Source organism: Caenorhabditis elegans, chromosome X, assembly GCF_000002985.6.
Source record: "Caenorhabditis elegans chromosome X".
Classification (NCBI taxonomy): Eukaryota; Metazoa; Nematoda; class Chromadorea; order Rhabditida; family Rhabditidae; genus Caenorhabditis; species Caenorhabditis elegans.
In genome coordinates this window covers 10,959,412-10,980,995 of record NC_003284.9, presented here as the reverse complement: position 1 = coordinate 10,980,995, position 21,584 = coordinate 10,959,412, and the positions used below count along the sequence as shown (strand labels likewise).

At 34.5% G+C, this 21,584-nt stretch overlaps 6 protein-coding genes and 3 non-coding genes across 9 annotated transcripts; 5 read left to right on the top strand and 4 right to left on the bottom strand.

The window, feature by feature from the left end:
• Window positions 1–1,709: 1,709 nt before the first annotated feature.
• On the top strand, window positions 1,710–8,832 carry pxn-2 (Peroxidasin homolog pxn-2). Its single transcript, NM_077433.5, has 21 exons — window positions 1,710–1,830; window positions 1,877–2,031; window positions 2,082–2,225; window positions 2,502–2,647; window positions 2,691–2,805; window positions 2,858–2,982; window positions 3,027–3,411; window positions 3,461–3,615; window positions 3,715–3,868; window positions 3,913–4,121; window positions 4,175–4,341; window positions 4,389–4,793; window positions 4,973–5,336; window positions 5,399–5,516; window positions 5,564–5,669; window positions 5,878–6,131; window positions 6,179–6,325; window positions 7,593–7,770; window positions 7,873–8,102; window positions 8,182–8,460; window positions 8,674–8,832. Exons 1-21 carry the CDS (start codon window positions 1,731–1,733, stop codon window positions 8,722–8,724), a joined length of 3,987 nt encoding a protein of 1,328 aa, NP_509834.1. The 5' UTR covers window positions 1,710–1,730; the 3' UTR covers window positions 8,725–8,832.
• 21ur-13150 lies at window positions 6,392–6,412 on the top strand. Its single transcript, NR_072068.1, has one exon.
• Window positions 8,823–10,067, bottom strand: K09C8.8 (uncharacterized protein). Its single transcript, NM_001029606.3, has 4 exons — window positions 9,980–10,067; window positions 9,845–9,931; window positions 9,748–9,801; window positions 8,823–9,017 (listed from the first exon to the last, which is right to left on the bottom strand). Exons 1-4 carry the CDS (start codon window positions 10,031–10,033, stop codon window positions 8,889–8,891), a joined length of 324 nt encoding a protein of 107 aa, NP_001024777.1. The 5' UTR covers window positions 10,034–10,067; the 3' UTR covers window positions 8,823–8,888.
• Window positions 10,068–11,094: 1,027 nt separating this feature from the next.
• Window positions 11,095–14,445, bottom strand: lge-1 (Glycosyltransferase-like protein LARGE). The gene is made up of 11 exons (NM_077432.6): window positions 14,384–14,445; window positions 14,274–14,335; window positions 13,901–14,209; window positions 13,699–13,857; window positions 12,953–13,084; window positions 12,170–12,619; window positions 11,935–12,124; window positions 11,735–11,889; window positions 11,602–11,688; window positions 11,431–11,558; window positions 11,095–11,384 (listed from the first exon to the last, which is right to left on the bottom strand). The coding sequence occupies exons 1-11, from the start codon at window positions 14,436–14,438 to the stop codon at window positions 11,216–11,218; spliced, it is 1,896 nt and encodes a 631-aa protein (NP_509833.3). The 5' UTR covers window positions 14,439–14,445; the 3' UTR covers window positions 11,095–11,215.
• Window positions 13,198–13,694, top strand: K09C8.9 (uncharacterized protein). The gene is made up of 2 exons (NM_001270198.2): window positions 13,198–13,327; window positions 13,371–13,694. Exons 1-2 carry the CDS (start codon window positions 13,211–13,213, stop codon window positions 13,617–13,619), a joined length of 366 nt encoding a protein of 121 aa, NP_001257127.1. The 5' UTR covers window positions 13,198–13,210; the 3' UTR covers window positions 13,620–13,694.
• A 2,636-nt stretch (window positions 14,446–17,081) lies between the features above and the next one.
• On the top strand, window positions 17,082–17,179 carry K09C8.11. The gene has a single exon (NR_072067.1). It is a non-coding gene; the product is annotated as an Unclassified non-coding RNA K09C8.11 (non-coding RNA).
• Window positions 17,097–17,168, bottom strand: K09C8.t1. Its single transcript has one exon. It is a non-coding gene; the product is annotated as a tRNA-Gly (tRNA).
• A 313-nt stretch (window positions 17,180–17,492) lies between the features above and the next one.
• nas-10 (Zinc metalloproteinase nas-10) lies at window positions 17,493–20,082 on the top strand. Its single transcript, NM_001270197.4, has 10 exons — window positions 17,493–17,666; window positions 17,711–17,748; window positions 17,800–18,011; window positions 18,131–18,217; window positions 18,266–18,377; window positions 18,574–18,768; window positions 18,815–19,164; window positions 19,212–19,368; window positions 19,595–19,853; window positions 19,899–20,082. Exons 1-10 carry the CDS (start codon window positions 17,570–17,572, stop codon window positions 20,012–20,014), a joined length of 1,623 nt encoding a protein of 540 aa, NP_001257126.1. The 5' UTR covers window positions 17,493–17,569; the 3' UTR covers window positions 20,015–20,082.
• K09C8.2 (uncharacterized protein) lies at window positions 20,054–21,560 on the bottom strand (the record flags this gene model as incomplete). Its single annotated transcript, NM_077430.5, has 7 exons — window positions 20,054–20,222; window positions 20,270–20,372; window positions 20,416–20,546; window positions 20,597–20,749; window positions 21,025–21,155; window positions 21,210–21,303; window positions 21,348–21,560. The coding sequence occupies 7 exons, from the start codon at window positions 21,558–21,560 to the stop codon at window positions 20,151–20,153; spliced, it is 897 nt and encodes a 298-aa protein (NP_509831.2). The 3' UTR covers window positions 20,054–20,150.
• Window positions 21,561–21,584: the final 24 nt, after the last annotated feature.

Genomic DNA, 21,584 nt, shown 5'->3' with positions numbered 1-21,584 from the left:
AAGTTCTATTTTCCTCTGAACTATAGCTAATAATTTATAATTGTACATATCAGGAAAAATTATGTGGTTTAAGAATCTCTGAAATTTTTTGGAAATTGGGAGGTGAAAGAATACAGTACACTTTTGTAATTTTAGCTAATACGTTCGAGAGTTATTATCATTATGGCAGCACACTTGTTGGTGATTTCTATTTTTTGACATGATATGTTTGAATATGATTTTCCTCGTTATGTGGAAAATTTTGTAGAGGCAGATGCTAAACGACAAGCTAGACTTTTTAGTGAATTTTTGAATCAATTATTTATAATGGCATCAAACAAATCGAAAGGATCTGTGCCTTTTGATATTTTTGGTTTTGCAACAATTTGTCTTTGTTGTTCAAACACGTATACATCAAAAACTATTGTTTATTTCAACATTTTCAGTGTATCTTTTAAAGATCACATCAGGTTGTTACTAAAATTAGTTTTGAATTCAAAAATAACCAATTAAATGTTCCAAACATATAAAAAATATTTCAAATATGTATCAGCTTCATGAGTAGTCCATAACAAAACCCAGAAGTTCATCGGAGGTTGTATATCTCTGAGAGTGTCAACCCACTTCTTATTTTTGCGATAAAACTAATTAAAAACTAAAATAGGAACAAAACATTAATTTTATGCTTCGAGTGAAAATTCGTATTTATTCACTTTTTAGGGAGTTTCTCAATTATTTTAATACATAGATACATAGATATTACTTTTTAAATAATATTTACGTTCAATCCAAATAAGATTTTAAAACGATTCAGTAAAAGTTCTTGCAAAACAATCAATTAGCAACTGAGTTTGGTTTTTAAACTGTTTAAATCTGAAAACATTTTTAAGAAAATGAAATCCGTCTAAATTCATTATATTTAGCAGGAACATGTTAAAATTTAGTTTCTGAAATTTACCAATTATTTGGAACTAATGTGAAATAATAAGAATATTATTATTCAATCATTTTCTTGCAGACAAAGGGAATTAGAGGCGTCTGGTCAGCATTTGTCGTGGCTCAACTGTTCCGCAAGATACATTCGTCGAGTTGCGGGTCTCGTTTGATATTCACAAAAGGAGGGGTTCATCTGCGAAGTTACACACTTCTTCTATCAAACCACATTGCCTCATTTTCCCAATAACTGTCTCATTTTTGAAGAAGATGCGATCAATCACCGTCTAAAACTGATTGCGTTGCAACAAATCTGTGATGATATGATATGATGGAACGGACGGAAAGGTTAAATTTCGAGTGAAGAAAAAATATAGAAGTAATATGAATGAGTAGATGAAAGAAAAAGACAAAAGAGAAATTGATATGACCGCGCAGCAGACAGGGGCATCTGGTGTGAGCGTGCGGTTTTTTCTGTTACCTCTAACGCAGTCCGTACACTTGTCGGCGTTTATTTGTGGCTGTGGGCCCATTGCGTTGATGACGGTCCCTCTAGCTGGCTTTCATTGTGATCCAATTGCACCATTTGGTTTTTGAGTTTTATTCTATTTCTATCGTCTTTTGTGATAAATTAATTGAGTGAATGAATAATGTATAAGAGCCTCATTATATTCTATTTACTAAACAAAACTCAATTATTTCTTTTGAAAAGATAATGAAATTTCCAGTCATCATTCCATAAATATAATTATTATTTTGCCTTCGCAATAATCCTAAAGATTTTTTATATCCTTCAAGTTTATCAAAATTGTTTAGGTATGCTCTTAGAATTCCTCTTGCTGATTGGAATTTCACTCTCCACAGCGTGTCCTTCGGAATGCAGATGTGCTGGTTTAGATGTTCATTGTGAAGGAAAAAGTAATGTTTGTGGATTGTATTGTTTTAACTAAAGTATTTAATACAGATCTTACCGCAATTCCTGGACATATACCAATTGCAACTACTAATTTGTATTTTTCAAATAATTTGCTTAACTCTCTAAGCAAATCCAATTTTCAAGCACTACCAAATCTGCAATATCTCGATTTATCAAACAACTCCATTCGAGATATTGAAGAGGTAAGCTGTACTATGTATCTATGCTCTGTGACAAAGTTAACACCTTCCAGACGTTGCTAGACAGTTTTCCTGGATTAAAATACCTTGATCTCTCCTGGAATAAAATTCGATACGTTCCCAAGCTATCAACAGCACCAAATGCTCTTGTGAGCTTAAACCTGGTTCATAATGAAATATCAAGACTTGACAATGATGTATGTTGCATTTTTCAGATAATATGTTCAGTTATAAGTCTATGTGTAAGCTTCTACAACATTTTGATACTTCTGAACTTTGGTATAATTTGTACTAGAAATTAATGATTTTTTGTAATCAGATTTGTTAAACATTTAAAAAAAATTTGAATGGAGAATGTAGCTTTGTCATTTTTATTTAGAAACTATGAAAATAGCCAAAAAAAACCAAATGTGAAAAAAAAGTGTAAAAATTCTAATTGTTATGTTTTCAAGACCAATAATTATTAATTTCAGTTGGTTTCTCATAGTCCATACATGCAAACTTTTCTTATTCAACGCAATCGCATTCAATCTCTGCCTCATGATTTTTTCAATTCAAGAATGGTTCCCACTTTGAAAACAGTCAAAATGGCAGGAAATCCTTGGAGTTGTGATTGCAGGTAATTCAGAGCAACAATATTGACTGAATAATTTTAAATTAAGAATGGTTAATGTAAAACAATTTGCTGATTCTTTGTTTGCTCATTCCAATCAGAACATATTCATTGTTGGCAAGTGCTTTTTCCCAAAAGGACTAAGGAACTATGTCTTCAGAAATGTATGTCTCAAATCAACTTTTAACGCTAGAAATTTAAAATAATAATTTTCAGCTTTCGATAGAAAACCTGGAATGTGAAAAGCCTGAATACAGCAAAACTGATGATGGAATGTTCAAAATGAGCTGTCCAAATAATGAAATGGAGGGTTATCATTATGATTCAATATTCTTAGAGAAGTAAGTAAAAAAGAGAATAATCAATTAAAACCTAATAATTCCAGTAATAAGGAAGCCAGACACACAGCTCATTTTGCGCGTGACAAGGATGGTTCTCTTCTCTCGAATGGACAATTTACTAGAAACTATCAATGTGCATTCTACCGTCAAAAGCAGTCAATTCACATGCAAAAGAAAATGCAAGCTTCGTCATCTACTGAACCACCAATCACAACAACCACAATGGAGCCCATGACTACGTCAACTATGGATTCAATGGATACCACAGAAAGCGTCGTGACAATGACTACAATGCCAGAAATAGATACAAAGATAGTATTTGAACACAAACAGCTAGACACAACATCCCGTGACGGTGAAACCTTGGAGCTTAAATGCGAAGCATCTGGAGAACCGACTCCGACTATAACTTGGTTGTTTGAAAAACAAGTAAGTTTATAATTTAACAAATGATCATTTTAAGCATTATTTATTTCAGAAACTGACGGAGTCACGCAAACACAAACTTACCAAAAACGGATCAGTTCTGAAAATCTTCCCATTTCTGAACACTGACATTGGTCAGTACGAGTGTGTTGCCTCTAATGGTGAAGAATCTAAGTCTCATATTTTTTCTGTGTCTTTGAAAGAAAGGTAAGCATTGATTATATATATAGAAAAGTTGAAAACGTTGAGTATCTAAAAAAAAACTTTAAAACATTGAAAATACTGATTAATCTAAACAACTTGAAGTGAACAACCAGTTATTATTGATGCACCGATGGATACTAATGCAACTATTGGACAACAAGTAACACTTCGTTGTAATGCTAAAGGATTTCCAGTTCCTGACGTCGTTTGGCTTTTTGAAGGAATTCGAATTCCACGTAGAAACACTAGATACACGGTGAGTCGATGTTGAAATGGAATGAATGATAACCTTTTGTTCAGATATCTGATAACAATATTGAATTAACTATTGAAAAAGTTACCCGCCACGACTCCGGTGTGTTTACCTGTCAAGCAGTAAATAGTGTTGGCTCGGCAGTTGCCACCGCGAATTTGCTAGTTGGTGCTGAATTGACAGAAAAAGTTGATAAACTCCTTGATGACTCAACAATTGAAAAAATTGCAAAAGAAGCAAAACAGAAGGTGGAAAAGTAAGTTTTAAGATATAACAATTGTAGAAAAACAAACAGTAACTATACTTCAGAGCTTTGTCATCAACAAAAGACCAACAAAGAATGGATAAGATTGAAAGCCCAAATGATTTAAGTAAGCTTTTCAAATTTGCAATAAACCTTAAAAAGGTTGATCTTGGAAAGGCACGAGAGATCTATGAAGAAAGCATCCGATTAGTTCAAATGCACATCGATAATGGTAATTGTAAAAGTTTATGTGAAAAAAAAAACAATAAAATCTTTCAGGACTTGCATTCGAATCTGCAATGATCTCCCCAAATGTGTCCTACGAAGCCGTTCTGCCAGTATCCTATGTTCAGACGTTGATGGAAAAATCTGGTTGTCAAACTGGCCAATTTGCAGAAAGTTGCGAAGATCACTGCTTTTTCTCAAAATACAGATCATATGATGGTCAGTGCAACAACCATGAACATCCGTGGTGGGGAGTTTCCGAGATGGCATTCATGCGTCTGTTACCTCCAAGATATGAGAACGGATTCAATACACCAGTTGGCTGGGAAAAAGGAAAACGATACAATGGATATGAAGTGCCGAATGCTCGGAAAGTGTCAAGAGTGCTAATTGGAACAGATGAAACTACGCCGCATAGTCATTTGAGTGCAATGACTATGCAATGGGGGCAATTTATTGGTGCGTGATTTTAACATTGTGTTGGTGAAACGATATTAGGATTAAGAATGTGAAAACATTTCAATAGCTTCTTCGAAAATTAATTTTGGAGATCATTACAGTGCTAACTTACAAGAAAAAAACATTCAATCCATTCAAAAGACCGAGATATGCTATAAAAATACACAATTTTTCTTCAGATCACGATCTCACACTCACTGCTCCAGCCCTCACCCGACACAGTTACAAGGAGGGAGCATTCTGCAATAGAACTTGCGAAAACGCAGATCCGTGCTTTAACATTCAACTGGAAGCTGATGACCCAAAACTTCATACTGGATTGTATCAAAAACATCCTTGCATGGAATTCGAGCGGAATGGAGCTGCGTGTGGAAGTGGAGAAACATCGCCAATTTTCCAACGAGTAACTTACCGCGATCAATTGAATCTTCTAACATCTTATCTTGATGCATCCGGAATTTATGGAAACAGTGAAGAACAGGCTCTGGAACTGAGAGACTTGTACAGTGATCATGGACTTTTAAGATTTGATATTGTTTCCGGGTGAGTCTTACAAACCTTTTGAATAAAAAACATGTATCTCAAAACAAAATTCTGAAATTTAGAGCGAATAAACCATACATGCCGTTTGAAAAAGATTCCGACATGGATTGCCGTCGTAACTTTTCCCGCGAGAATCCGATCAAGTGTTTCCTTGCCGGAGATGTCAGGGCCAATGAACAGGTTTACATTTCACTTGGAATACAATACAAAATTCATTTTATTTTCAGCTGGGTCTCATGAGCATGCACACCATATTCCTCAGAGAACACAACAGAATTGCATCGAGATTGTTGGAAGTTAACGAAAACTGGGATGGTGAAACTATTTTCCAAGGTACCTGTTGTTTGAATTTTTGAAAATTTCAATATAAATCCAACGAAATAAAGATTCGATTTTGGAGTGTTCCAAGTTAAAATTTTATTACTAGATTGATAGTTTTCTTGCATTGTGAAGCGAAAAAAACTTTTTGGAGTTTACGATTTCTTAGGAATAAAGTCATAAATGCTTGGAAAATAAATTATAAAACTTGCAAGTTTTCCAGAAACTAGAAAGTTGATTGGTGCTATGCTGCAACACATCACCTACAATGCTTGGCTCCCCAAAATTCTTGGAAAGGCAACATATAACACAATAATTGGAGAGTACAAAGGATACAATCCAGATGTCAATCCAACAATTGCAAATGAGTTTGCAACCGCAGCTTTGAGATTCGCTCATACTTTAATCAATACTCATCTTTTCCGTTTCGATAAGGACTTCAAAGAGACAAAACAGGGACATTTACCTCTGCACAACGTAAGCGTATTTGAATCGTTTTCATTCTCATTTAAACGTATATTCAGGCTTTCTTTGCTCCGGAAAGACTAGTCTCTGAAGGTGGCGTTGATCCATTGCTACGTGGCCTGTTTGCTGCACCAATTAAAATGCCAAGACCCGATCAAGTTCTCAACAAAGAATTGACAGAAAAATTGTTTAATAGATTCCATGAGGTGAGAAAATTTGTTTAATTGTTTCACAGAGATAATAATTTTATAAAAAATGTATGAAAAAACCAATGTGAAAAAAAAGTTTGGTTCTATTCAATTTACACATGCACGTGTTTTCTTTTTCTTCGGTCAGTGCGCCTTCAATATTTTCTTTGGTCAGTGCACGTTCAATCTTTTCTTTGGCCAGTGCGTGTTTAATCTTTTTTGATAAGTGCACGTTAATTATTTTTTTGGTCAGTGGAAGCTTGATACTTTCTTTGGTCAGTGCACGTGTAATATTTTCTTTGGTCAGTGCGTGTTTAATCTTTTTTGATAAGTGCACGTTAATTATTTTTTTGGTCAGTGGAAGCTTGATACTTTCTTTGGTCAGTGCACGTGTAATATTTTCTTTGGTCAGTGCGTGTTTAATCTTTTTTGATAAGTGCACGTTAATTATTTTTTTGGTCAGTGGAAGCTTGATACTTTCTTTGGTCAGTGCACGTGTAATATTTTCTTTGGTCAGTGCGTGTTTAATCTTTTTTGATAAGTGCACGTTAATTATTTTTTTGGTCAGTGGAAGCTTGATACTTTCTTTGGTCAGTGCACGTGTAATATTTTCTTTGGTCAGTGCGTGTTTAATCTTTTTTGATAAGTGCACGTTAATTATTTTTTTGGTCAGTGGAAGCTTGATACTTTCTTTGGTCAGTGCACGTGTAATATTTTCTTTGGTCAGTGCGTGTTTAATCTTTTTTGATAAGTGCACGTTAATTATTTTTTTGGTCAGTGGAAGCTTGATACTTTCTTTGGTCAGTGCACGTGTAATATTTTCTTTGGTCAGTGCGTGTTTAATCTTTTTTGATAAGTGCACGTTAATTATTTTTTTGGTCAGTGGAAGCTTGATACTTTCTTTGGTCAGTGCACGTGTAATATTTTCTTTGGTCAGTGCAAGTGTAATATTTTCTTTGGTCAGTGCGCGTTGAATCTTTTTTGGTCAGTGCACGTGTAATATTTTCTTCGGTCAGTGCGCGTTCAATCTTTTCTTTGGTCAGTGCACGTATAATTTTTTCTTTGGTCAGTGCACGTGTAATTTTTTCTTTGGCCAGTGCGTGTTTAATCCTTTTTGATAAGTGCACGTTAATTATTTTTTTGGTCAGTGCAAGTATAATATTTTTTTTGGTCAGTGCACGTTTACTCTTTTTTGACCAGAGCACGTTCAATCTTTTTTCAATCACTTTCTGTGCCTTGAATTTGCAACGAACAAATTTTATATTTCTACATTGGTTGAATTCAGGTAGCCCTTGACCTAGCTGCTCTCAACATTCAAAGAGGCCGAGACCACGGTCTACCATCATGGACCGAATATCGCAAGTTCTGCAATCTAACTGTCCCAAAAACTTGGTCCGATATGAAAAACATTGTTCAAAACGATACAGTCATTTCAAAACTGCAATCCCTCTACGGTGTCACAGGTTTGTTACAATGTTTGAAAACGTTTATAACTTCTCGTGACTGACTTTTAATGTTCAAAATCTGCATAACGGTCAGTGATTACAATAATACACAACTTTTAGAGAACATTGATCTTTGGGTTGGAGGTGTTACTGAAAAGAGAACTGCTGACGCGTTGATGGGACCAACACTTGCGTGTATAATTGCTGATCAATTCAAACGCCTGAGAGATGGGGATAGATTTTGGTATGAGAATGAAGAAATGTTCTCAAAGGCTCAACTTCGACAAATCAAGAAAGTTACATTGTCAAAGATCATATGCACAAACGGTGACGACATTGACCGAATTCAGGTTAGCAAGACCCCGGGAAATACCTCTCACTCATACTTTGCATAATTTTTAATTCACGTCATCACGCTCTTTTTTTCAGAGAGATATTTTCGTATATCACGGTAACAGCACACAATTCTATGAGCCCTGTGAGTCATTACCGGAAATCAACTTGAACATGTGGACAACATGTTGCGATGCAATGTGCTCATCAAGCTCAACGTTGGCTCGCAATGCAATTGGTGGCGATGAAAAAGCTAAACGGCGGAAGAGACGACATCACCACTCAAAGAAAAGCTGTCACGATAAAGGAAAAAGACGGAAGAGTGGAGACAGATGGAATCATTCCAATGATATCTGTGTTGAATGCATGTGCCATGTAAGAAACTAACGTTTATAATATGGGTGGTGGATTAGAATTTTATCAGTTTTTCTAAATGTTTGAAAAAATGAGGAAAATCATTGAGCAACGTCATCGGCATTTGGGCTCAACTTTCTGTCGAACTTTGTTTGTTTACAGTTCCAAGTCATTTGCATAGTTTCAAAAAAGGGGTATTTAATTTTTTTCTTCTTGAATATGATCAATTTTCAGGACGGCGAAGTTTGGTGCAAAACCAACAATTTCTGCAAATCTCAAGTCTGACCAATGAGGCTCTCTAGCAACAACAATCTCATGTTAAATTAATGTAATGTAATATTCAATTAATGTTTTTTGTTAAACAAAAATAAAGTGTGCAGTGCTTACCGGAAATATACACATTTATTCAAAGAACACGAATATATCACAAAATATGTATTTACATAAATTTACAAAACGGATCTTTCTTCAAACCCGTCGGAATCGCTTAGAAAAAGACTGCTTGACTTTGACATTTCACTCGAACGCTTCTTGATCTTTATTTCAATCTTTTCAGAAAATGTTTCATCAGTGTCGCTCTAAAAGTTGGAACGTTTAAAATAAAGTATGTAGTTTGACAGCTTAATTTTAACACGTCAACATTTAATATTGCTACAAAACTGTTTCCGGTATAGATATAAAAACTGATAAGTTTGAAATTTGGAAAATTTAATATGTATCTAATTCAGTGTTGTAAGTTAAAAGAAAAATTGCAAACTTGAATAAAATATAAATATTTTAAAACCATAGAGACTATTTTTCTCTAAACCGCTAAAAATATTTTGTGAAAATATTCATCACTTACTTCATCATATTTTAAATAAAGGCAAGCAATAAAAAAATCAAGAATTTATACTGATATTCGGGCTTTTGGTTGCTTTTGGAACAAAGTTCTTGTTTTCCGAGCATTTTTGCTGGAAAAAAGTGAAAAAATAAAATAAAAATATTTTCCTTTCAAACGTTGAATGTATTTTGATAAATTACACATTCAGCTGGCAACAGATTCTGAAAACAGTGTTTCTACTCGTTTACGTAAGTATCTATCATGATATAAACAAAATAGTTAGGCTGTGAATTTTATTATTTCTTTTCTTCGAAATTTCGAAATGCGCATTCGAATTTTCATTAATGATTAATATTCGAAAATTGAGAGTAATACCTATAAAATTTGGCCCTCAAAAAAAACACTCGTCTTTTAGGAAACCTATAATTTTGAAAACGATTTTTTAAAGCTATGAAAATTTTCGAAAAAAAATCTTTAAATCTTACTTCGTCATCTGCTAAATAACCCGACTCAACTGTATTGAACCCAGGAATTTCCAACTGAAAACAAATTTTTACGAGTTATATTGTTGATCCCACTCACCTCGTCACTATCTTTATCAGTCACATTACCATCACTCCAGAACAGTCGCTTCTGATTTTTAAAGTCCTGCTCTGCACTGGTGTCCGCCTAAAAACTAATTTATGAAATATTGAACTAGTTTAGACAATTTCAAACCTCAGTACTCGTAGGTTCATAATCACTGCTGCTAAAGTCGGTAGTAGTTGACATAGTTTCTTTTCACGACTGAAAATGGGTGAAAAGTAAAGAATGGGTGTTGTGAGAGAACGTTCCGTTTTGCTGCGCAAAAATAGTCTATTCCAACCTATTAGTATGCAAATCTGACAGAGACTCGTGTGGTGTCATGAGAGAAACACACAACACATGAAAAGTGTAAAACAAGTCCAATTCGTGAGACGTTGATTAAACATATAAAAAAAATTTAATTTTGGAAACTTAACATCGGAACATATCAAAATACTACTTAGATAGATCAAATGTTAATGACAAGCTTTTGATATTTAACGATGTGTGTTCAACAGCATCATATACCGGAACTGATGTGTTGGAATTGAATAAGTTTGTTATGAGCTCTCAGATTTCCGTGTCAATGATATTCAGTTGTGTGCTTGAAAAACGATCTACCGATGCAAATATGAATCAAACAAAACAGCTATCGAATGAAAAATTGAAAAGACCAAAAGGAGAAAAGGGAGAAGAAGAAGAAAGAAACTGATATTTGCAACATCTTTCATTTCTAATTTTGAATACATATTCTGCATGTTGGTTATGTGAGAGTACAGGTGAAATGTGAGAAATATAAACCACTTCATAATAAAACACTACAAAGGTAAATGTAGTTTGACTTGAATTCGTTTTCAATGATAAGGAGAAGATACTTTTTTCAGTGTCTTTTTCAAGCATACTAGTTAATATTTAAGCTCGACATTAAATTAGCTGTTTTACAGTGTCGACTACGTGTCGACACTTATTAACGTAGAGAGGTGTGTTGCAGTGCCCAACGTCTTCTGACTTGCAAAACATATTTCATGATTAAAAACAATTCACAATAGCTCTAGTGTTTGTCGGCTTCTATATCAACTTTTAGTGCTTTTTGAACTTGCTTTTTAGAAAGTTTTCAAGTTTTATTTCTTAAATTCACACTAGAAGAAATATAAACGCCACCAGTAACCCTGATAAGTCTCTTGCCCGCAGGAGGCTTTGTCGGCTCACCCTTGAACCAAACGGACAACATTTAACTTTGCATTCGTTTAAACTTTTGAAAGTTCTAAAATGAAAATGAAAAAATATTCATTAAAAATAAAAAAAATCAGTTGTAAAGCAACATGTTAAAATACTCCGCTTTGATGACATTCTTGGTCCTAACAATTGATATTTGTTTTCTTTCTGAAATCATCTTAGCTTGATTCCCAGTCGACTAGCAGTTTTTTTCATAAATTTATTTTTTAACGTGTGAAGGCATTTCTGATAATGTGGGTCACGTCTCCAGCGTTTCAATGATTTTGAAGCATTATGATTTTGATGAATCATAAAACTAGTTGGAGAAACCAAGAACTTATAACTGAAAAATTTAAACAGTTGCAAGTATGCTCAATCTTTTACCCCACTTCATCATTTTCAGTTGCATTACATGAGTTACTTTATTCCAGCCAAATCCTCCGAACCGCTGATCGTAAAAAGGGCATTCTTCTTTTTTGATTACAAAATAAGGTTCATAGTTCTTTTCATAATTTACCTAAAACTAATATGTTAGAACATTTTATTACATTTTGTGCTACCATATAAGTGCGATTTGACTTTATCCATTTTGAAATATTTGTAGGTACGTGAGAACTTGGCCAAATTGTTTCCCGAAAAGTTTGAATCTGGAAAGGAAAAGATTAGTTTTAATATCTGAAATGTTATTCTCACGGTTTTGTTCAATAAATGTTCTATCACCAAATCTTTTCTCGAGAGAAAATTTGATAAATTTAACCTCAGCTGCGGGTATGTCATTTCCAATGCAGGGATCACCAGAACTTCTTTTTGTTTCAGGTTTCCAGTTTGATCGATTATTGTACCGTAATCTAAAACTCAAACTGAATTTCTAATTCTCGTCATTGTTTTTTCACCTCCAAGTACCACAAAATCTACATCAGTCATTAAAATATATTTGCAGTTTGCGTGTTCAATTGCTACATTTCTCAAAAAATTTATGGGATATAAAGAGTCTAGCATCCAGGATTCAGTTGGTTCCTCAAAAACCAGATGGATTGTGATATCTGTGCGATTCAATTCTGTGACGGCTTTTGCAATGTCTAGCTGAAACTTGAGGAGTATAAAACGTGTTTGAAGCAATAACATTACCAAATCTTTATCCTTCCCGTATACTGCTGTAGATATAGGATGCCGCCACGCATTTGCACTTTCCAGAAAATGATTAAGTCGATCTTTGGAAAACTGCGTCACCATGCAGAGTTCTGCAGGTTTTGTCATTCTTCCAATTGCATTTGGGATAATTCGGAAATTGTCTAATGGTAAATATTCATGGCAGATATCTTTTTGATTATTTCCTTTAAAAGATCGTCTACGTCGTTTAAGATCTGAACCATCCATTTCATCAAACGCTTTTCGAATCTTGTCAAAAAATGCGTAATTTTTTCCAACAGTCTTGTTTTGTGAGTTGAAATGTAGCGCAAGTGGAGTCTCCGGACATAGTTCTTTGGATTTTGTGAGTGCTCCAAGTTGATAATTGTAAGCACATGGAATTTGTATAATTTCAGTCGGATAGTCATGAATGTATGCATTAAATATGTCCTGAATTTGTTATTTATGAAGAATTGACCTGTTCACCCAAATTTCTTTATTAACCTATCATCTCGATTGTTTATTTTTGGGAAATATACTCATTTTTTGCCATCTATTTAGATAAAATACAATTAAAGAGTGTAGAACTAATAGAGGCAAAGAGTAGAGTAAACATGGTATACAGCGATTTTTTGTTGAGAACTTCAATACCACGTTTATTGTAAGAAAATTAACAGCGGTTTACAGTTATGATCTATTTGTAAAATTTCAAAGCAATCGGAATACTTTTCAAAAAGAGGATCAGCTTGGTGATTTTTGAAATTTCGTGAACAAAATTCTTACTTGATCTGACATGGCAGTTTTTCCGTGAATTCGTAAATATTTGTTAGCCACTACTCTCCATTTGCTTGCCCATCCATTTTTCCGGAGCTTATCCAAATCAAACATGATTATTCCAGTGTTAAATCCACGTCCCTGAAACACAAAAAACAGTTATTCAAAATGCGCATTAAATTAAAGAACATATGTTCAAACAATGCGTGGTGTTGATTAGTTTAGTATAAAAAGGAGACACTCGGAAGCAAAGAGACAACAACAAACATGTTTCGTTTGACTTTGGTTTCACTTGCTCTTTTGGTTTGCACTATCAATGCTAACCTATTCGACTCCTTCTTGAGAACAGAAAAGGAGGTTGTAGTTGTTAATCAGAATGACCAGGTAAATACTTAAAACAAACTATTGTATCACTTCAAACATTCAGGGAGAAGTTAATGCTGAAATTTCTCAAAATCCATCAGAAGACACGAGCTTAGCTGTAATTGATAACGATACCCCAATTGCATTAATGGATGATTTGGGTTCAGAAGGTCAAGGCAATGGAGTTGTGATTCGTGCAAAGAGATATTATGGATGCGGTTGTGGTTGTTGTGGTTGCTGCAACTGTGCTACAATGGCTCCCGTTTCACCCCAACCTTGTGGATGCGGATGCTGTGGGTGTGGATACGGATAACTAATTTTATCGACTTGACTAATTCGATTCAATTTACTAACATTTCTAACATTGAATAAATATTTATTTTACGACATACCAATGCTGGCCAAACCGACTTTTTACCATCCTTGTTAAGATACCAATCGGAAAGATTTTCCACCATTCCGAAAACCTGGGAATTGTTAAAGTTTCTAAATTGTTTCCACAAATCAAAAATATTGGTTTGAAAAATGATATCAACATCCATGAACATAATCTGTAAGTAACTGGTGATTGCAATAACAATTTACGAGACCCACCTTTCCAATGTCATTGCCGATGATTTCAGGAATTAAAAGTTTGCTCAAACCATAATATTTTGAATAATGTGAATTTGGAATCCAAGCAACTCGTTTTTCGAACTCTGTGAGATTGTGAAAAAACCACTCGCAGTTTGAAATATTCCATGACGTCATGAGCTCATGAATATCGGATCGGTGATTTTCATCAGTTATCAGATGTAGGCGAAAGAAATGGTCAGAGTACTTCAATACACTTTTAAAATGCTGCATGAACATAAGACGTGTCATAAAATTTCCACCGATAATATACGCAAGGCGAATGTAATCCTAAATTAAGAATTTAAACTATTAAAAACGCATTTTGGAAAAATATCGTGTGATTCTCACTCACTTCTTCCGGAAACGCCCCAACACGTGTGTGGTCCACAAAGTTCCATATTGTAAAATATGACGCTACAATGTACTGCATTTACGTTAGTGCACAAATCAAGGGAAACTTACAAGTTCCTGTGAAGAGGATTAATAGAAAATATGATATACTATAGTTTGATTGCATGACTGAAATTTGTTTGAATTGTTAATTTGGAGTGTATGTAAGCTTCAGCGAAAAATTAACAAATATAAAACACCTTAAATAGTGAAAGCAGTACAATTGTAGAAATGGTTGTTAATAAAAATATATACTACATTTCAACTGTTTATTAGTAAAAAAATAGTAAGTTTTTGAAGAAAACTTTCCAAATTCTAGATTTTTTTTAAATTTAAATTTTACAAGTTATATACACTATTATAGAGACTGCTCAAAAATCTTTCTTTTTGTGAAATATTTGGCGGATTACTATGACTTTGACTTATGATTCTGAAAAATCAAGACAAGTTTGGAGTGTGTGTACATGAAGTTCAAACCCGTTGGAGTATTATGAATTTAAACAAAATACCTACTGAAGTTAAAAATAAAGATAGTTACTATTGCATTCCTATTGAAAACACAACAGCGTAGTAATCTTGAACAAATTTCAAATAACTTTGTTTCAAAAGAATTGCAAGAGTACTGGTGAATCTTTGATTGGGTGTTATTCACCGCATTCTTGCATCCGATAGCATCCGGTGGTCTCTTGTCATGTTCAAATGAATCGAGAAATTGAATGTCTAGTGCGAGACAATAAAGGAATACACTCAAATATGTTGGAGTCTTGGTTTAAATCAAAAACGAACACAGGACAGATGTAGAAAATGTGCATTAGGAGAAAATCCTCCGTATGGGCGAGCAGTCTATGCGTCAGTCCTAATTTCCGTCTTTTCTCCCAGTCAACGTTTTTTTTTTCTGCGTGAGCTTTAGGATTAGTAAAAACTTTCAATTCGGGTCTTGCCCTTCGTCCCCAAATTTAATTATAGTTAGGACCACGAACATGTTTTATGAGTGAGAGAAGGCGAAAACGGGGAAAGATAAAAGGAATATCTGAGCTGAAAAGTGCACACAGGAAACGTTTGGGTGGATGAGATTCGGCAATTGGGTGCAAAAAATGGAAGAAACGGGGAGAGAAATAAAAGAATGGTGTGCGAAGAGAGAAAGAGGGCCTATCGTTTTGTTCTCTTCTTGGAGCTCGCTTAGAAACTGCGAATTATTCAGGGAGAAAATATGGTTAGTGGCACGGAAAGTGAGATGTGAACCTCAAATAGAGCAATACATATAACAATGTAGTCACAAAAAGCTAACTGTAGAGAATTATAGAAAATGGAAAGTACAAAAATACAAAAGTACAAAAACACAATACAAAAACATTAGGAGTAACGGTAGAACCATATTTGTTGTTTTAAATTTACTTTTTGGAAAAAAATGGACCAAAATTATTTTAAACACATCAATTTTGTCTACTTGTTCGTGTCGCAGTAATCAAAATTAGTTATTGCACTATGCTTAAAAGTGATTTTGAGTATTTTAAAGCAAAAATTGATAAAAAAGCAAAGTTACTCCTATTTTTGAAATCTGAAATTTGTCGAATTGATCCTCACTTTGCCTCATTTTTGCTATGGTGTTATTTTCAATTTTCCAATAAATCCGCGTGCAAAAAATCGTTGTGAAATTATCAAATTACATTTGGATGTCTTTTAAATACCTTAACACTGGGTGTCTATCTGTTATTTTCAAATTAGACATTTCATCACGGCAACTAATTAGTAATGGTGTCCGAAAGTTTATTAATTAGGAATGGTTTTTGACCAAGTTGCCATGACTTGCTATTGACTGTAGTCATAAATTTATTACTTATTGGTCTTTATTTTTTGTTCGGAAGGTTTTAGTCTCTGTTCTTGAGGTACTAAATTCCAATAACTTATGAGATTGACTCAAGCACGATTTTACGATTTTTGTTCTAAAATTTATGAGGCATGTACACTATAACTGACTTAAAAACGATAAATAGGAAGCAAAAACAAGCCTACCTTCAGGAAAAGCTCATTTGTTCTAGGCATTGTTGGCTTACTCATACAACAAGTAAACATATCAATATACAATGGACTACATTAATACCCCACATACGTTGCAGTGCGCTTATGATTCGATTAAGAATTTATTAGCTTTCCGAAGCAGAATAAATGTGAAATTACATTGTTTTGTTCGATAAATTTCATGAGCGAAATAACACTTTTAAACATTGAGAACAACCGCAAAACCTGACAAATATATCAAACATAAGATATGAGTGCAGAAAATTAAAAGAGATGACAATCTAAAAGACGTCGCGATGAGTTTGTCACACATGAGTGACTGACAGTAGACAGCTTCTTACTCTTATCCAGTGAAAAAACTTGAGAAGGATGAAGAAATGGAAGTCTTTCCAATTTTATTGCTTGTCATCATTTATGTACATTTTTTTGGTAGGAACCGATAAAAAGAGTGACTGGGAAATTAGGAGGAGGAGAAAATTAAACGAATGAAGAAATGAGAGAAACTTCGAAGTTTTGAAATTTTGGGCATTGTTTTGTCTTTTTGTCACCCATTGTCTTTGCAGCTCGTTGTGTGGGCCATGTATTCACGATAATTGCAGTGGTCATGAAATAAATGTTTAGGAAATTTTAAGCTTTATGACAATAAATGACCTGAGTTGTAATGTTCACTGGCATTGTTTTGGAAACTATACGTAGAGAGGAAAAAAGTTAACTTTATAAACAAAAAAGACATATTTACCTCAATAGTGAGAAAATAAAATATATATGCGTTCGGGGGGAATCGAACCCCCGTCGAATGCTTGGAAGGCATCCATGCTGACCATTACACCACGAACGCGCTGTTTTCCTTACCCCCAGAGACTGGTGACATGTGTGGCCGTAGCCTTTTGAATAACACATGTTGTCTGCGACTATGTCGCCGCTGAACATTCCATAGTTGTTCAGTGAATAAAGTTTTTGAAGTTGATAATAAAAACGCTTCTTGATGATTAAACTCTTTGATTTCTCAGAATGAAGCATTCTCAATTCACAATGACCGTGATTCATTTCTTTGTCAAACACCAATTCCGGCAATTCATTGTATTTTCAAAAAACAAAAAAAATGAACACAGTGTAAAAAAATTTGTGTAATGATTCCGTATCCTGATTCATTTTTGACAACGGGTTTTTTTTGCCGGCAACTAAGACTCCCAGATTAGGTCCAAGTACTTTTTGTTATTCATTTCAATTCGATTTTCAATGCTATCATCAAAATTATTTTGTGTGTTGTTCTTCTGTCTTGGACTATCCAATGGTTGGCCACAATTTGACTTTATGAATCAAATGGGTTTTGGAGGTAAAGAGCAAGAAATCACGCATTTATATATTTTTATTATTCAGGAGGTTTCAACAATGGACCACATCCTAACTCTCGGCCGGTATATTTTTCGATAAACTTGTATCGTTTTTTAAATAATGCTATATTACAGGGAAGTCGACCAAATAGCCCACTTGGTGACATTTTCGGGAATATAAATGGGATGGTAAAAGGAATAACTGATCAAATCGGGAAAATTGCTCAAGGACTTGATGTGAACAACGACCTTGGAAAAATGGCTCACGGTCCGCCACCGCCGCAAAGTGAATGGGTGGAACATGCAAGAAGGTTTTGTAGAAGATTTCCAGGTCATCCAAAATGCCGGTAATTCTGATTATTTACTGCTTCTTTTTTGTTTTTTGGTTGCTCCAATCTTAGTTTCAGACTAGAACTATACACTAAAAATTTAAAATGTCAAAAATATAATATTTGTGAATTTACAGCGGACAACTTCCTCAGTTTAATGATATTGGATCAATGCTCAATGGTATATTAGTCGACAGTGGGAAATGGTTGCCAAAAGTTCCATTGTCAGTTGTTGTTTAGCAACTTCTAAAAATCAATGAAATTAATTTCAGTATCAATATCAGAGATCCATTATCAGGCATTAATAGTGATTTGAAGAATGCCCTGAATGGAATTCAAGTTCAATTTGGTCAAATAAGTCAGCAATTTGCAAATAACATCAGAGTAAGTGTTTTTTTTTTAATAATTTGGAATTTCATTTGGTTTGGAAGAGCTTGGTTTTTCTTATTTTAATTTAAATTTTCAAAATAAGACATCAAAAGTAAAATTCATTGTTTAACCATAGCTCATTCAGATTTCAAATTTTTAGGTTTAAAGTTATCACGAGTCAAAATTTTGTCAAATAATCGAATTGTTTCAGAATATTTGCCAACAAATGAACTGCAAACAACAACAACAAAAGAATGTTCAAATGAAACAGGCAATATTAAAACAGACCGTTGATTTCGAGAAAAAAGTTTTCGGAAATAACGTGGCTGATAAAATGAATTTGAGATTCGATAGAACTCTCCAATTAAAACAAGCTCTTTTGGAAAAGGCGCAACTTAAAGGAGTGGTTTGTTAATAAACATTTTTTTAAAGTATCAAAATACTGTTTTCAGGTTGCCCCCGAGGACAACGGAGTATTTGACAAAGATCTGCTCCTTACTGAAACTCAGGCAAACTTTATGCTCAATGAGTTAGGAAAAGGCGGCGAGGGAGCAATTCCAATGCCTGGATCAGCAAAAGCAAAACGTGCATCTATATTTTTCGAGCAAAACTTGATCCAAAAATGGCCAAGCACATCTCCAATTCCATACACTTTTGACTCATCATTGGATAATTTAGATCAAAATGATGTACGCGGAGCCATTTCAGAAATTGAGCAAAAGACATGCATTCGCTTCAAATATTTTGCTTCTCCGCCAAAAGGGAACCACATTAACTACCAGAAAGTGAACTCGCCATCTTTGTGAGCCTTATTTGTGCTTTGTATCGTGAAACCAACAATTGTTTCAGTTGCGGTTTGTCATATATTGGAAGAGTCGAGCCAGCAAATCCAGTGTATCTTAGTTTTCAATGTGGAAATGGAAGAGGGATTGCAGTTCACGAAACAATGCACGCATTGGGAGTTAATCATCAACATTTAAGAATGGATAGAGACAAACATATTAAGGTTGTTTAAGAAAAAAATTACTGGAAAATTAAACAGGAACATTTTGTTAAAAGTGTGAAGAAATGAATAAACTTGAAAATTCATTGAAATTTTATTTGCCGCCTAAATTCTGCACTTTCTAGATATCACACCACTTACATCGTTAAAATAAAACATTTTTCTTAGAACTTTTTAACAGTTTCAAGAATTGATCCAAGATTAACCCCTTCACTGTTTTGTTTTTTAGGTTGACTGGAGCAATATTAATCCTCAGCAGTACGATGCATTTGTGGTGGCCGATTCCAAACTCTACACTACATATGGAGTTAAATACGCGTATGACAGCATAATGCATTACAATGCATACACCGGTGCCGTGAACATTGCCAAACCAACTATGATCCCATTGGTCAATCAACAAGCTAACATTGGTTTACTTGGACAGAGAGCCAAGATGAGCAATGCGGATGTTGAGATTCTTAATAAAATGTACTGCAAATCCGCAGGTGAGTATGATTATCCTGATTACTGCAACATATTTGCATTTTCAGGATGTGATGATAAGAATGTTTACTGCGGAGCATGGGCTCTTCAGGATCTATGTAACAATCCAAATCACAATGTTTGGATGAGAAGTAACTGTCGGAAAAGTTGCAATTTCTGTTGACTTCTCCTCGATTTTTGTATATTTCACCCAATTTGATTGTTTTTGACAAAGTATATGTTATTTCCGCAAAAATAAATTTGACGAAGAGAAATAATGTTCACAAATTTATGATCGTTAGCACGTCACGTTCAATCTTTTAGGCAATGCTGTTGTCTTTGATAGCACTGCCACCAGGAAAACGACCAGTCACACGTTCAAACACAACCACCTGAAACCTATATAAAAGTGTTAAAAAAACATCGTTTTAATTCCTACATCCTCTTCATCGGTCTCCCTATCTTCACCACCAGTGGTTCCCTGAGCCTCACGTTGAGCACGCCGGAGAGCTTGGCGACGACGACGATCCGGCTCAGTAAGGCTAAACTTTTTAATGCATACATTTTTAAATTTTCAATTCTCACCAGCGATTGTAAAAGCTTTCGCAATCAACATGTTGAAAAACGTCTTGGCTGAAAATGCAAAGAGCACGAAGACACATAATTTGGGCAAACTTGAAGAACGCAATTATGATAACAAACGCCGAAATTGCTGCCTGAGAAAAATACATCGTCATCATTTTTCAAAAAAAAAATTGTTTCTAACCAGGTACTGCTCAAGAGAAACATCGCATGCATCTGGAATTCGAGTGAATTGGCAGGTAGACTGTTGAATAGAGAATGGATCGTAGTTGAAGTCTCTAACCCATGCAATCAGTACAGCGACCAAAAATAGTCCAGCACAAGCCAAGTGGCCAAGCTATAAATTTGAAAGTTATAGTTTTCATGAGCATCATTGAAGGAGGAGTATCAGTTCTGGTTCTTCCCTTGAATAGATTCAAAATGTTACCAAATGAACAAATTTCGTAATAAAACATCTCAAAATATTTTTTTAAAAATTTGACGCGGCAAAGATCCAAAACCGATACTGCTATTAATTTTTTCAAAATGCTAGATTAGTTCATTCGGAACACACTCTGCACGGTATTTTGTATGCGGTTTCTAGAAATAATTTGTTATAATATAACCACTTACCCAAATAAATAGAGCGGTGCACATTTTGCGTAGATTCATGACAGATAGTCCATATGTTGCATAAATGGTAGACAAAAGGATGACAATACAGACAAAAACAGCACCAACGTGTACAAAGGAAACAGAAACAGCTGAAGGATCTAAGATTCACGTACACATATTTTCGGATTGAAAAAAAACTATACCATAAAAGTCGTTTCCAACGTGAAAGCTGACGTAGTTGAGAAGGCAAGCCATGATGAAAACCATATCTACCATCAAGCTAATGTTGAGCAGGAACTATTATTATTACTTTTGTAATTATTTATTACATACTACCTTACTTTTTGAATTCCAAACATTCCGCTCGGCAAGCTGGTGAAGCTGCACACTAGAGAGTCTCTCTCTATAATCATTTTTGAAAGTTGATTGATCCCTCGTTCCTTACGAGGAGCCATTTGTTGGTTGGCGTTCGATTGATTGAAGAGAAGGAATGAGCGTTTGGTAGGCAAAAAGCAATGGGAAAGAAAGGAAGAAAGACAATACACGATTTGCATATATCGATTCGATTTTTGATTACA